The sequence below is a fragment of the Trematomus bernacchii genome, unplaced genomic scaffold (assembly GCF_902827165.1).
Source record: "Trematomus bernacchii unplaced genomic scaffold, fTreBer1.1, whole genome shotgun sequence".
In the NCBI taxonomy this organism is placed as follows: domain Eukaryota; kingdom Metazoa; phylum Chordata; class Actinopteri; order Perciformes; family Nototheniidae; genus Trematomus; species Trematomus bernacchii.
The window spans coordinates 1,899,333-1,915,787 of record NW_022987552.1 but is presented as its reverse complement, the minus strand read 5'-3'; the positions used below and the strand labels follow the sequence as shown (position 1 = coordinate 1,915,787).

Genomic DNA, 16,455 nt, shown 5'->3' with positions numbered 1-16,455 from the left:
GAGGGATTTCGCCTAATTCGAAGAGTTATTTGAGAACTCTAAAGGTGCATTTATCCATTTATTCATGCAAAACTGGAGCCTCCACAGGTTAGGTCCATTTTTTCAATGGACTTCAATCTAATAAATTAATAGGTAGGTAGGTAGGTAGGTAGGTAGGTAGGTAGGTAGGTAGGTAGGTAGGTAGGTAGGTAGGTAGGTAGGTGGGTAGGGTGGGTAGGTAGGTAGGGTAGGTGGGTAGGTAGGTAGGTAGGTAGGTAGGTACAGTAGGTAGGTACAGTAGGTAGGTAGGTAGGTAGGTAGTAGGTAGTAGGTAGGTAGGTAGGTAGGTAGGTAGGTAGGTAGGTAGGTAGGTACAGTAGGTAGGTACAGTAGGTAGGTAGGTAGGTAGGTAGGTAGGTAGGTAGGTAGTAGGTAGTAGGTAGGTAGGTAGGTAGGTAGGTAGGTAGGTAGGTAGGTAGGTAGGTAGGTAGGTAGGTACAGTAGGTAGGTACAGTAGGTAGTAGGTAGGTAGGTAGGTAGGTAGTAGGTAGGTAGGTAGGTAGGTAGGTAGGTAGGTAGGTAGGTAGGTACAGTAGGTAGTAGGTAGGTAGGTAGGTAGGTAGGTAGGTAGGTAGGTAGGTAGGTAGGTAGGTAGGTAGGTAGGTCTCGGTAGGTAGGTACAGTACGGTAGGTAGGGTAGGTAGGTAGTAGGTAGGTAGGTAGGTAGGTAGGTAGGTAGGTAGGTAGTAGGTAGGTAGGTAGGTACAGTAGGTAGGTAGGTAGGGTAGGTAGGTAGGTAGGTAGGTACAGTAGGTAGTAGGTAGGTAGGTAGGTAGGTAGGTAGGTAGGTAGGTAGGTAGGTAAGGTAGGTAGGTAGGTAGGTACGGTAGGTAGGTAGGTAGGTAGGTAGGTAGTAGGTAGGTAGGTAGGTAGGTAGTAGGTAGGTAGTAGGTAGGTAGGTAGGTAGGTAGGTAGGTAGGTAGGTAGGTACAGTAGGTAGGTAGGTAGGTAGGTACAGTAGGTAGGTAGGTAGGTAGGTAGTAGGTAGGTAGGTAGGTAGGTAGGTAGGTAGGTAGGTAGGTAGGTACAGTAGGTAGGTAGGTAGGTAGGTAGGTAGGTAGGGTAGGTAGGTAGGTAGGTAGGTAGGTAGGTAGGTAGGTACAGTAGGTAGGTAGGTAGGTAGGTAGTAGGTAGGTAGGTAGGTAGGTAGGTAGGTAGGTAGGTAGCATAATGCAGCAGCATAAAAAACAAGGAAATGTACATAAGAGAAATTAAGACAATATGCAGGATATTATTGTGCAAGAAACACATTGTATATATCAATAAAAATAAATAAAAAAGAAGCACCACTCAGTCCTTGTTCCCTGTTGTGTCTTCCAGGTATAAATCCAACGAGGACTATGTTTATGTTCGAGGTCGCGGTCGGGGGAAATATATCTGCGAGGAGTGCGGCATCCGCTGCAAGAAGCCGAGCATGCTGAAGAAACACATCCGCACACACACCGACGTGCGGCCCTACGTCTGCAAGTTCTGCAACTTCGCCTTCAAGACCAAAGGTAGGGATTATTGTACCCTTCATTCATGCATTTTGAACCTTTGTGTTGTCTTTGTGTTGTCCATCGACTCTGACACTTTTTCCTCTTGTTTGACCTGTTTATGAATCTGTATTCCACCTTTTTACCGTTTTAATTCCAACTGATTACACATTTTTCTCTTCGTTTTGGGATTTTTATGGTAAATACATCTCATTTATGCAAGTTTTTGACATCAATTATAACCCAAATGTGTATTACATCTGTTAAGCCTACTTAACTACAATTTATTACCCAGGATTTTCTCTTCTTTTAAGGATTTTATGGTAAATACATCTATTTTATCGCAGGTCGAAATTCAGCCATTGAACACAGATGCTATGAATTTGAATAAAACACCCATAATTCAATGAAAGTAGTGACCAAATGTTGCTACTTTAAAGAGTAGAAAAACATCATAATTGTGCAGTAAAAACCGAAGTAGATGATTTCAAACTCAATATAAGAGCTTTTGCTGAAGAATTAAATCCTAAAACATAAAACTAAGTGGTTAAATGTGGTCAGACAGGAACCTCCTGTATCAGCCGCAGAAGATGCTGACTCGTTGACATGTAATATTCAATAAAGAAGCCATTATCTGATAGATTTTCATTTCCTCTCTTCACATACAAAATATATCTGGTTTCACATTCAACCAAGAGATCAGACTAGTTTAGTAATTGTGTCATTAAATCACATTTTGTACAAATTATATATAATTTGTAAATTGTAATTTTGTGGTCTCGCTCTTTGTTCCATCGCTTCAATTTCCATTTCACCCTCTGTTACTTTGTCACAGCCAAACAAGCTCTGGTTTCCAGTAAGACTAGTCGAAGGGTCATTAAATGGTGTGTGTGTGTGTGTGTGTGTGTGTTTGTGTGTGTGTGTTTTGTAGGAAACCTGACGAAGCACATGAAGTCTAAGGCTCATATGAAAAAGTGTCTGGAGTTGGGAGTCTCCATGTCTTCTGTGGAGGACAACGAGGCGGACGAAGGAGGTAGGAAACACACAATCACACACACACACACACACACACATACACACACACACACACACACACACACACACACACACACACACACACACACACACATGGACACACTCTGAGTGTCTTTGGCTTGGTGCGGTTGTATATGGGACAATTATTGTAATGAAAAGCAGAGCACTCACTCGACACAACACTAAACTGACAGAAAACATCCTTCCATAATTTGTTGGAAATTCAGAGTTTCTTATTGGATTACAACAATATTCCCATGAACAATTCCAAAACCACAATACATTTTCCGGCAGTGATGATCCTGACACACACATACACACACATACACATACACACACACACACACACACACACACACACACACACACACACACACACACACACACACACACACACACACACACACACACACACACACACACACACACACACCATGTATATATCACTTCAGGGGACATTACATTGACTTACATGCATTTCCTGGAGACTTATCGTAACCTTAACCATAACCAACACATGCCTAACCCTAACCAAGTCTTCACCCTAAAATTAATGATTCCCCATGGGGACCTCCATTTTGTCCCCATAAGGGAGGCGAGTCCCCACACGTGACTGTGTAAACAGATGTAGGTCCCCACAAGTATAGTAATGCAAGGCCACTCACACACACACACACACACACACATTTTTTGAGTTTATCGCCTCTCACTTCAGTTTATGGAGATCCTCAAATATCACACTCAACTAGTCAATCGAAAAAATGTGGGAAAACTGATAAGATTTAGGAGAACTATAGAATACATATTTTATATATTTGAATGTTTCTACCATCTTTAATGGTTTGTATCTCATAACTCAAACTAAATTCATAATTTAAAATGTGTTTAAAGTCCATCGGTGTATGTGTGTTGGCTCGGCATTGAATCGGGACACACATAGGTGTTTTTTGGGAACAAGCAAACTTTAGAGAGTCCGTCTGTGAGACATAAACATTTGTGGTTTGTTACAAAAAAACTGTTGAATATGAGAGACGAACTGATCCCAACTCAAAACGGCTTCTTTACGCTGGAGGACTTCCAGAAGAAGCAAATAAAATGATGGAAAAAATCATTTCAGTTGCAGAGCTCATTAACATGGTTCCTCTGCAACTTTTCACTCACAAAAAAGAGCGTTTTATTTCCCCACATTCCCCTTTTTGTGAGTTACCAGCTTCATTTGATAGATGCATTTGACCCAGAGTGATGTTTGGTTTCCTGCCAACAGTAACGTTACAGCTACTGTACAGTCAAATAAGACCTTGCCAACATTTGGCTAGAGTCCATTCAGCAGAAAAACCAAAGCGTCAAATAACTTTGTTTTATTGTGTTTCATACTTTATTGGTTTGAGCCGGTGGGAACGGGGGTTCAGTTTTGTTTCGTTTAGCATTGAAACTCTTTCTGTTTCAACATATTAATAGGAACTGTTTCTCCCTCTCAGTTTATCTTCATCATATTCTTTTGTTTGATGTACGCTTCCTAGACTTCTTTCCTTGCTTTCTTTATTTTTTCTTGATTCCTTTACTAACTAATTATCCTTAGTTCCTTCCTCTCCTAATTCCTCTACATTCCCTAGTTTTTTCCCTCCAATATTTAATATTATTTTTGTATTGCATATGTATAAATGTGTATTTGATATAGGTATATACATATTGCATACATATTTTTATATATATTTGTATTTTTGTATTCGGGATTGTGGGAAACGGTATTTCGATCTCACACAAACTGAAAGTTGACTTTGACTTTGCACCCTCATTATCTTCTTCCTCCTCTTCCTCTCGTAGATGTCGGGGAGGAAGGCCAGCGGTGTGAGAAGACGTCTCGAGTCTCGCTGGATCACCAGTTCTCCGACGCCGACGACTCGGACGACGACGGCGACGACGTGGACGATGACGACGAAGACGAGGACGACTACGATGGCGACTTTACGCCAAAAACCCGCTCTCGCTCCACCAGCCCTCAGCCGTTCAGCCTGCCCTCCATGTCCATCACCGCCATGGCCTCCTCCCACCCTCACCTCTCTCACCTCGCTCACCCCTCGGACCTCATGGGGAGCGCCAACAAACCGCCGCTTTTCGGGTATTTCACCACCGTGCCGAGCATCCAGATCACTCCTCAGGCTCCACCGATCATCCACAGCCAGGAGGAGTTTCAGAGGAATCAGTTCCTTTCTCCCCCCTCCATGGATGAAGACCTCCCTGCTCCAGACCCTTCCTCTCGCCTGTCCTCCCCCGGGCTAGAAATCTCCCGATGTCCATCCCCGATCTCCCCTTCTTCGTCCCCATCGTCCCGTCGATATCTCTCCCCACGCCGCGATCTTTCACCTTGTGCCGGACATCTTTCACCCCGTCGAGACCTCTCCCCAATGCGTCATATCTCCCCAAAGAGAGACCTTGCAGGGGGTTACAGACGAGACCTCTCCCCGAGGAGGGGTCACCTCTCGCTGCTCTCCCCTCTCTCACGGCCTACGTCTCCAGCAGGAAGAGACTACAAGCGAGACCTTTCACCCCGAGGACGTCACAGAGCGATGATCCGGGCGGTGTCCCCCCGTCGAGGGCTGCACCAACACCTCCACCACCCGAGGTAAGTCCTATTCAAATCAGAGGTTTTATTGTCATATGTACAAAGCTACAGTGTAGAAATGGCAATGAAAATCTTCTGACCTGAGCTCCTCCAACAATCCAACGTATATAATAAAATAAAATAAAAGCTTTTTGAATGCTGCTTTTTTTTTTAAATATGTTTATCATTCAATTCAAAATATTGATGGCCTTTGAAAAGTCCATGATTATCCCAGTACAACCTCATTTTAAGAGTAACTAATCCTAACCCTAATCCTTACCCTTACACGCAATGGAGAGTCCATGAGCAAAGTTTTAAAAGCTTTTTGAATATATATCTATCATTCATTTCACAATATTAATAACCTTTGAAGAGTCCATGATAACCACGGTACAACCTCATTTAAAGAGTTACTAATCCCAACCCTAACCCTAACCCTAAAACACAATGGAGAGTCCATGACAGCCATATGAAAGGTAGCAGCTAGAAACGCCACATTTGGTGCACATGAACAATCGAATAAGTCAATCACACACAACCAATTTGGTGAATGTACCACTTATCCATCAGGAGTTATATCAGAATTATACCTTTTTTGCTATAATGGGTGTCAATGACAGCTACACCAAGGGAAAAGGCTAGAGGCGCCAAACTTGGTACACGTGAGGGGAGGAAGGAGACCATCACAGATGCCAAATTTCATGATTTTAGTACTCACCGTTCGGGAGTTATATGAGGATCATTAAATGTTCCTGGTAAATTCAACCCTAACCCTAAAATTGGACATAATGGAAAAAAATGAACCGGAAAACACAAACATTGGCACTGAAACCTGTTTACTGTTTTGTTCTGAGAGAAGGAGACTTATGTGGATAAATTTGCTCATGAACAATGAATAATGAAGTCATTTGTAATCACTGCTATGACAAACTCCCATGACCCGACGCTACTTCCCAACCCACTCCATCTTTTTTTGTAGATTTTAAACATCCTCTTGGACTCGTAATTTTATGGAATTGTAATTATTGTATTCTAACTGTATTTGTGTCATTATGTTTTGTACCCATTCAATGGTATTTTCACATTTATCTTGTCATTTTACGATATTCTCAGATATGTTTGTTGTCTTCACATTATAATTCATGTTTGTTGATTTGTGAAGCCCTCTGAGACAAATGTGTTTTGTGATACTGGGCTATATAAATACATTTGAATTTAATTGAATTTAACTTGAAGATTTAATGTGATATTTCTTGTTGTTGTGTGACTTCCAGCCAGCAGAGTGGATCTCGGGGCCTGAGGCAGGGTCACCAGGCGGAGCTCGGCATTCTGGGACGTCAAAGAACCGGAACGGAGATGGAGACGGTAAGAAATAACAAATTAGAAAATCGAGTCAACATATGACTTTTTCTTTATTTCATGCATGTTTTTGGTATTTACTGTAGATTCTTTAAAGCTACACAAGGGCTATGTCACTTAATAAAAAGGGGCAGCATTACATACATGTATTTTTTTTAATTAATTACCCAGTTCATCTTTATATCATGGAGTTCGGCTTAAATATATGCAGCAGTTAACCAAGTTTCTCTAAACAGAACAGAACTCACTTGTTACCATTTGTATTTTACATTTGTCTTTTACTGTTTTAATAAGCCTGGCAGGAGGGTTTTATTTGTATTTATATGTCTTTAGCGGGCATTAACTTTCCATTTTTAGCAACACATGTAGTCTGTTATCTGTTTATTCCACATATTCACATTATTATTATTATAGTATACATTATTTATTCTACTGTACAGAATTGACTTTTACTTAGTTTTATCCTATTCCACCTTGCACCATTTAATTGCACTGTTTTATATATTTCTATGTCTTGAGTATAGTTGCATTGTTGGAGAAGCCTGGCTTAAGCCCTAATATGTGCATTCCAACAACTACACTGCAGCAATTGTGCATATTAAAATAAATCCTTTGAGTCTTGAATCTTAACTGGGATTTAGCAGACTTTCTGACACTCTTATGCACATGTGAAAAGGACAGAAAGAGGGGAATAAAGAGGGAGCAGAGAGGAAAAGCATCTGGCAGACAGAAGCATTTTGAGGGGATGAGGGAATAAAGAGAGTGTTGGAGAGAGGGATGATTGAAGATAGGGCTGTTGGGTTTTGGTGGTAATGGGATCTTGGCCGGCGTTGGTGTGGTTAATAACGCGGCTGTTTTTCTTCTTAAGAGCCCTACTTCAGCTCTGGCTTCTGCTGCTGCTCGCTCTGAAACAAAGCGTGAAGCAGAGGCTCTGCTTTGATAACCCAGCGTTCTCCAAATGATAGATTAATGTTTTAACAACCATCCTTCAGCCGTCATGCTTTGTGTTTCTTTTTCTTACCAACCGTCCTGAACAACCACACCTTTCTGTTTCCATGCCGGCTTACAGAGTGGTGCAGGAATACGTCCTAAAACCCTGGAAATGAGTTAGCATTTTAGCACTTCCTAGAAGTCAATGTTTTTTTTTATGTGTTTTTGGTTGTTAGCCTGAAATAAGGAGCCCAACATTAGCCACTGGTGACGTGAAGTCATGTGACCGTGCTGTAGTTCCTTTATAGCCCAACATTAGCCTCCTTTAGCTTAGCGGTGGTGACGTGAAGTCATGTGACCGTGCTGTAGTTCCTTTATAGCCCAACATTAGCCGCCTTTAGCTTAGCGGTGGTGACGTGAAGTCATGTGACCGTGCTGTAGTTCCTTTATAGCCCAACATTAGCCGCCTTTAGCTTAGCGGTGGTGACGTGAAGTCATGTGACCGTGCTGTAGTTCCTTTATAGCCCAACATTAGCCTCCTTTAGCTTAGCGGTGGTGACGTGAAGTCATGTGACCGTGCTGTAGTTCCTTTATAGCCCAACATTAGCCGCCTTTAGCTTAGCGGTGGTGACGTGAAGTCATGTGACCGTCCTGTAGTTCCTTTATAGCCCAACATTTATTGTTTATTTTAACTGATGTTGTGTTTCTGTTTGCCTTAGCTTCGTATATAAATGTCTAAAAGATGAGCAGAGAGGCAGCTAAAAAGAGGCGTCCATGTTTTTCATGTTTCATCTCCTCTCCTCTTTCCAGGAACATTGTCTGGAATCCTTGTCGCCAGGGGAACGGGACCAGTGCAGTAACCGCGGTAACCAGTCCAGCCCGCCTCACCAAGTCCTGTTTAGTCACCTTCCTCTCCACTCCCAACTCCAGGTCATTTCAATTCTTTATTTTTGTTTTAGTCATTTATTTCTACCTTCTATGTGTTGTGTCTGAGTATAGTGCCTGCATTATTATTATTTTTTATTTTTTTTATTATGGAACATTATTTTATGGTATTTTCTAAAATGTTTTATTGTAATATTTAGAAGATTATTTGTTTTAATTGCTTTCATAATTGTTTGTTTGATCTTCTCCTTTATTACACAATCAATACTTGTTATTTTTACACATTTCACTGTTGGTTTTTTGGATTAGTTTTCTTTACTCAACCTATTTTTCTGATTTCAGGTGCGTTCTCCATTCCCAATGATCCCCATCGGAGGGATCCAGATGGTTCACTCCGTCCCGCCCCCCGTCACCTCCGCTCTGAGCCAGAAAAAGCTTCAGAAAAACAGCTCGGAGGACTCAACAGCCAGTGAGGCCTCTCATTTCACCTCCCTGGAAGAAAGGGGAGTCATCGTAGGAGTAGGAGGAGGAGGAGGAGTGAGGTTAGAGCAGGAGGAATACATCCAAACCTGCACCAAGGCCATCGCTTCCCTCTGCATCGACTCGCAGGAACTCAGAGGAGGTGGAGGAGGGAAACATGGCGGCAGAGCTCCTTCATTATCCTGTTCTTCATCGTCTGAACAGCCGTCAGTCTCCAGGTCGCCGCCATCTCCTCACCCTTCATCTTCTCCTCCTCAAGGTCCCGGGAAACAGCACTTTAGCTCCTCCTCCTCCTCAGAAACCCTCCATCCTCCAACAGTGTCCAAACCTCTGAGGCTGGAGAGGGAAAAGGAGGCGGAAAGCACAAAGAGAAGCAAAGACGTATCGTAGGGTATTGTTTGTTTTGGATAATAGGAAGGGATGAAGTGCAACAGAGAGAGAAAAATGACTTTTGCACACTTTACACATTTTCTCCTACATCACTTTATACATGCATACACACACTCTCTCTCACACACATATGGATACAAAGAAAAACAGCTCTTGTCAAAAAAAGACTTTTATCATTAATGTACTTCATGCCTGCTCTCAGAAACTTTTCTTATTTAAAGACTTTTAAAGAGGATACGGTTACACATGTACTCCACCAATTAAATCTGCTATAATAAAGGAAATGGACTCTGGTTAAGCGGTACGTTTAAAAAAAAAAGAAAAGAATCAAGACAGCTACGTGTGTGCCTTTTCTTTCATCTTTATCGTGTTTTTTTTTGCTTATTTTCTTATAAGCAAACAAAGCAGGAAGGTAAATGTAAATACAATACTATCAGCTTTGTAATAAATGCAATCCCCCCCCCCCCCCCACCCTTTTACCGCCCCACCTCCTGTGTTTTGGACACCTTAAAGTCTCGACAAGCGATGTGAAGTTATGGATATTACTATTACGTACGGTTGCACTAAAACATATTTTTATATGAGTGAAATTTTAAAAAATGGCTTTTTTTGTGTACAGCAGCAATTCTATAATACTATTTATTATTATTGTTACCATGTTTCATAAATTGTACATTTTTTCTTAAATGTCGTGGATGCCTTTTTCTATGTAAAGCATGGGGTTTTTTGCTATGGCTTACATTAGGGCGAGGATATGTACACTGTAATATGGCTTTATATGTTAGACCTATTTATATATGTATAAGTGAGGAGGTCTACTTTGGAGGTATATACACATAGAAGTAAGATTTACCAGATATTTACCCAGTATATGAATACATACGGTATATAGAATCTATCATCTATCTATCTATCTATCTATCTATCTATCTACCTATCTATCGTTCTATCTATCTATCTATCTATCTATCTATCTATCTATCTATCGTTCTATCGTTCTATCTATCTATCTATCTATCTATCTATCGTTCTATCTATTGTTCTATCTATCTGCACTTAACATTTACGATGAGATTCACCTTACGGTAGTTTGCTTGTACATTTTCTCCGCTGCCTGTCCCTGGTTGTGATTTTTTCTCGTTTTTTACTCACTTTTCGTGGAATTATATCTTGAGATTTTTACGATGCACAGACTCAGCATTAAGTGAATGAACATGCCTTCTTGCACCGTGGTGTTTCTGCTCAATTATCTGTTTGTTTTTTTAACCCCTTTTTCCCCAAATATCGATGTCACGTTATAACAGGAAGCTCCACTTTCTAAAAATATTTCTTTAATGAAGACAGTTTTATTCGTCGGATATCTGAACGGGGAAACATTCCAGTCCATGTAAATATTCAGTCCCTTTACACACATTTTTCTGGCATTGATGCACATTGTTGCCATGGCAATCAACCCCTTATTTAATTGCGTTATTTCTGGGGACACATACACCAAACTCTCTGACGAATGCACCTTAAATTTCTTAGGATCTCCGCTATGAACGTCCCCGCACTATGATCTTTTTTTTTTGTTTGCAGCAAACTTTGATTGAAATGGAAATGTTTAGGAGTGCTCTGAGCCCCAGAACTGTCTGAAAAATAATCATAATAATACTTTGTGACATTTAGGCTTTCTGCACTGCTTTTCTTTGACCCTCCTCCTCTTTGTAGCTAAGCAATATTTAGCCGAAATTCTGCTCACCAGCAGGGAGTGTATTTGTTGCAAGGCAACGATAAGCGTTCTTAAAAATCCTAAAATCAGGAGAAGAAGGGTGATTTCAGTGACACAACTCTTTTGTCTTCGGACAGTTTTGGGTGGAGTCGGGCAGGCTGCAATGTGAGTGTGTATCTGTACTCTGTATCGGTGTGTATCGACCAGTATATCCTCTTCTTACGACTCTTTTCTATTTGGATCCTCCCTCTGTTATGTACACTTATCAAGACGACAATGATGTCTTTAAAAAAAATCTCTTTCTCTCTTTCAAAGATATCAAAAAGCACAAGTCATTGTATAGGAATGACGACAATACAAAAAAAAGAAAAGTAAAAAAAAAGGTAAACGTGCGTATAAAAGGGTAACTTTTGTGATGGTGTTCTGTGGAATTAATACATATACCATGTATGACCCCAGTGGCAAGGAGGAATCGCAGTAGAAGTGGAAAAGTGGATTGTTGTTTTCAAATAAATATGAATAGAATCATTTGTTTGTCTGCGCCATTTTTGATTGACTTGAATTTTCTTACACTTTCAATTCAATCCGATCCAGAGCTACAGTATCTTAACATTCCCTAATGTCACAACACTTAGTTATACTCATAGTGCTTTTCTTAGCAATAGCTGAACCGATAGGGTGCACTATAAACAGGATAGTGTGTGATTAAACCATAATCTTTGTGGAATTGTATCATAGAAAAAAACAGTTTTGATGTTTAATTTGCTTCTAAACTGACTCTTATTACCTTTTCTGTATTTCTCTGACATTGTGAGGAAGCTCCATCAAATGGAGACGCAGTCAAATAAAAACATAGTCTCATATTGTGGGAGCAAAACACTACAGTAATGTAGATCAGAAGATGTGTGTACAAAACAGTGCACTCTCTAGCCACCAGGTTTATCCAAGGAAATCGGCTTCTGGCTACATCCTCTAAGGCAGGGGTCTCAAACTCAAGGCCCGGGGGCCAAATCCGGCCCGCGACTTCATTTTATGTGGCCCCGCAAGAGCTTGCAAAGAATATAATACGTTTATTATACGGTTACATGCTACTTTACAGAAGCAGGTTGCCCATAAACTACATGTCCCACAATGCATCTCGTTTTGTGACATGCGCACTGAAGAGACTTGCAATTATTTGCCCTGGACTTCTGCTTTCAGACGTAGTTAGTTACTAAGTTATTACCCTATCCGATAATAATCCAATTCAGAGGCAATAATGTAATATAATACATTCTTTTATATATATATATTATATATTTATATAGTTACAACCGGCCCTTTGAGTGCAACCTTTATGCGAATGTGGCCCGCGATGAAATTGAGTTTGACACCCCTGCTCTAAGGCTTGCATTGATGCTTTATGCAGATGATGTGTTTCTGTTGGCATCGGTTTGCGAGTTTCAGAACTCATTGGATCGGCTGGGATGAGGAGCAACACCTCAAAATATGAGGCCATGGTTCTCAGCAGGGAACCGATCTAATTGTATTCATCTTGTGTGAATCTGTACTGTACTTTCACTCGTGGAGAATGAGTCCTGACCGAAAGAACGAAATCCTGAAATGAAGGGATTCAAAATGGGTTTGGTGCAAAATGAATGGACGGAGTCGTGTCAAAAGTTCGAGTAGCAGAAATGGCAAATCAAATGAGAATGATTGCACTGGCTGACAGAAAAAATGATTGTACTTGTGTCTTAGGTGAAGCTATCGTTACAGATGCTTTTTTAATTAATCAAACAAAGCAAATTGTTCCAACGACGCAGCTGGAATTCGATTATTGGATCTGCATTTATGCAAAAAAGACAAATAGTTCAGAACAAAAAACATATTGGTCCTAGTATCAGTCGATGTGGAAGGGATGCTTTGTGTCACTAATGTTTAGTACTCCTTATATTAATTTCACCAGTGGTAGTGAGACAATGAATAATGGAAGTAGAAAAAGTCGTGTTTCTAGCAGCACTAAGTCAGAAACACTATTTGAAAAACACTCTTTGAACGAGGTCAGCTGATAATTCTTCTCCACTGTAGTCACCCTCCTTCTGTCTAACTCTCATTTCTAATTTTAATGTAGTCCCTGTCATTAGCCATGTCCCACATATGTCTACCTGTCTCCTTTCTGTTCGGGTGTTTTTTTCCCTTTTTGTTGACACAACTGGGTTAGTGTCAACTTACATTTACTCTGTCAGTCTGTCCACGTGTCGGAGCGTCCTCTGGCCTTTCATAGAAGATGATCAAGCGAGTTATTTCGGTCCTGATTAGCGTCTGGAGGAATCACTTTCATCACTAGTTTGCACGGTGCGAGAGTGAGAGTAGTTTTCACGGATCAGTGCTGCGAGCATATGGAAATCTCCCCTGGGACTCGTGTGTGTTGCTGTTTCAAAGAATGTGTGTGTGTGTCAATGCCTTTGTGTCTGTATTCGTAGGTGTGTCTGCATGGTGTGTGTATGACATTGTTAAATTATGCAGAGAGGTTGTACCTGAACATTTTGCATAAAGAAGTTCTGCACTTAATGAGTTTTAATTGATAAGCAGTAACCCATTTTTGGTAAAGGCTTCAGGAGACTTACACCTGATTAACACCTCGACATGCTGCCATGAAGGTCTCATTTACACCTCTTTTTTATAACAAAAATCACAATTAGTCATCCCTTATTGTTAATAGGAGCGTAATATATGCATGAAATAAGATATAAGATATGAAAATGTCTCCCTCTTTACTATGTTGTGCACTATATAGTAAACAAACATTTTATATTATTTAAGTGTCGGATTTTAAATGCATCTGGGGAAAAGTGCACTTCCAAAATGTAATAAGTATCCTCCATTGCATCTGCTCTACTTTCTGCTACTAATCCCATCATGCACTAATGAGTTAAGAAGTTCTCCATCCATGTGGACAGAAGCCATGTTTTGGTTGATGCAGAAGTATGTTGCTGCAATCAAAATGTTGGACCTTAGATTAGAAACACAACTTAAATCCTGCAAAGACAAAATGGTTTCAACATCAAACTAGTTTCTGATTTCTCAGCACTTTTTAGCAATTATATAAAACCAATACTGCATTTCTGCTGTGGGGATCCCCAGCTCTTAAAAACATCTCTTCACATTCCTCTCACACATTATGATTTATAGTGTGGCCGTTAGCATGCAATCATCGTGCGTGTTGCTGAGTATCATTTCACAACTGGAAGTCATTTTGTAAACTCACGCTATCGCCGCCACACTGACCGTTACACAGCGTGAACCCTGGGAAAAATCTCATTTCTGGTGGAGTGTCACCCAAATCAGCTTGTTTACACGACTTAATGGTTAGCAGCAAACAGCCTGTGGTGCGTGCGTGTGTGTGTGTGTGTGTGTGTGTGTGTGTGTGTGTGTGTGTGTGTGTGTGTGTGTGTGTGCGTGTGTGTGTGTGTGTGTGTGTGTGTGTGTGTAAAAGGGAATACCACGTTAAGTTGCAGAGCTGTTCCCAGTTGTAATTATCTCTAAAGATAAAGCAGGGTGTTCTCCTTCTGCCTGGTTTTAGGACATGTTCTAGATAATTCTGAAATGGTCGGCTTGCAGAAAATCCACGAAGCAGCACATTCAGCATTTAACATAAACATGTCGTATACAAACTTTTAACATATTAGAAATAAGCCTTATCATTTGGACGTTATGCTTTGGAGTGTAATTAAACATTTGTTCAATAATCTAACTTGATGAAGCAGTCATTATTCTACAAAACATATATTTTCACAGCTAGGAGACCAGAGGACACTAAAGAGTGACGCACACAGCTGACCTAAAATATAAGTTCAGTATTATTGTGATCACAAAAATTAAAATAAGCTGATAAAACTACTTTTTTAGGTGCGTTTCCAACATCAGAGACAGTTGTCCAGCTTTATAATCCTGAACGTCACCAAGTGCTCCGTCCCAGCTGTGTGCGTCACTCTTTAGTGTCCCCTGGTCTCCCAGCTGTGTGCGTCACTCTTTAGTGTCCCCTGGTCTCCCAGCTGTGTGCGTCACTCTTTAGTGTCCCCTGGTCTCCCAGCTGTGTGCGTCACTCTTTAGTGTCCCCTGGTCTCTCAGCTGTGTGCGTCACTCTTTAGTGTCCCCTGGTCTCCCAGCTGTGTGCGTCACTCTTTAGTGTCCCCTGGTCTCCCAGCTGTGTGCGTCACTCTTTAGTGTCCCCTGGTCTCCCAGCTGTGTATGTCACTCTTTAGTGTCTCCTGGGTTGCATTCGAATAGTCCATTTAGCTTAGGAACCTTCCTAACGGAGTGAAATGACCCGGAAGTCCCTCAGTGGCAGCCATGATAAGTGCCGTTCGAATTCTCTAAATTAAAAGGAAAGGAGGTTTCAAACTTCCTTTATAACCTCCTTTAGCCTAGGAACCACTGGACCTCCCTAACGGGCCGTCTCCACGGCAGCGTTAAAAAATCTTGAAACGCTTCTGCCCATTCACTTTGAATGGGGTGACGTCACTTTTTTTCGCTTTCGCCGAAATGCATTGTGGGCAGGCGAGCGGAGATTCTCAGGATTTTCAAGATCCAAAGTTGAACAATGTTCAACTTTTGAAGCTGAGGAGGAAGCGTCAGCCAATCAAATCCCGTGTACGCAAATCTGACAGTTCAAGCTCTAGCCAATCAAACGGCGTGTATGCTGGGAGAGACAGACCGCAGGTCATTTCCTCATATTCCAAAACATGGAGGAGAAATTAGCGGTAGCGAATCAATCACCCGGTGCTTTATGACCAGACCTACCGGGATATAAACCGGAGGAGCCAGGCATGGAGGGAGGTGGCAGAGACAGTGGTATGTTTTCGCCTGTTTTGGGGAGTTTATATCCAGTTTACTTCGGGCTTTTTGGCTTCATATGTCGCGGGCGGGAGATTCATGTGATTGGTTGATCGCAAAAAAATCCCCAAGCCTCAGATACGCCCACCTCCAAGATTTTTTTAACGCTGCCGTGGAGACGGCCCGTAACCGAAAGGAGAGGAGAAAATGCTGCCCCACAATGCCTTGCAGCCGCAGCATTTGCCGTCACACAACAGTCGGCCGTTCACGGAAACAACCGATTATGAACGAGAAATGATATCATGAAAGTTACGGTGCTTATTAAGCATTTTAAAACGTATGTGGTAAGTTGCCAAAGTGCTTTGTTTTGAACGTTCATCAGTATTATAATCAAAAAGAGAAATATGAACGTTAGTTTTTACTGAAATGATCAAATAAAGTCAACATTTCACAGTCTTTACTGAGCTGTGTGGGGTTTGTTCAACTTTTAAAAGATGTTTGAATGGTGATATACACAGTGATAGATGTTAAGGACTAACGTTTATAATAAATACATTTGTATTGATTTTAAGATCTTTTTATACAATCATATGTATTGGGATCATTTGTATTAATGTGGACCGGAGGGAGAGGGTGACGAGCATAAGTTTCACTTTCCTTTTTTATTTCAATTTCAACTTTGGTCATGAAGAATATGTTTCTCTGTTGTCCCCGTTCATAAAGCATAAAACAAC

General features: G+C 41.1%; 1 protein-coding gene across 3 annotated transcripts in view; it reads left to right on the top strand.

The window, feature by feature from the left end:
* Positions 1-11,434, top strand: part of hivep2a (HIVEP zinc finger 2a) — a 106,098-nt gene extending 94,664 nt beyond the window's left edge. For 2 of the 3 annotated variants that reach the window (XM_034123890.1, XM_034123892.1), the window contains 6 exons: positions 1,360-1,535; positions 2,446-2,547; positions 4,374-5,172; positions 6,426-6,516; positions 8,251-8,370; positions 8,668-9,195. In XM_034123890.1, coding sequence (XP_033979781.1) covers positions 1,360-1,535; positions 2,446-2,547; positions 4,374-5,172; positions 6,426-6,516; positions 8,251-8,370; positions 8,668-9,195 — 1,816 coding nt within the window. Of the gene's footprint in view, positions 1-1,359; positions 1,536-2,445; positions 2,548-4,373; positions 5,173-6,425; positions 6,517-8,250; positions 8,371-8,667 lie in introns of all 3 variants that reach the window. The other variant, XM_034123891.1, reaches the window with a different exon arrangement.
* Positions 11,435-16,455: the final 5,021 nt, after the last annotated feature.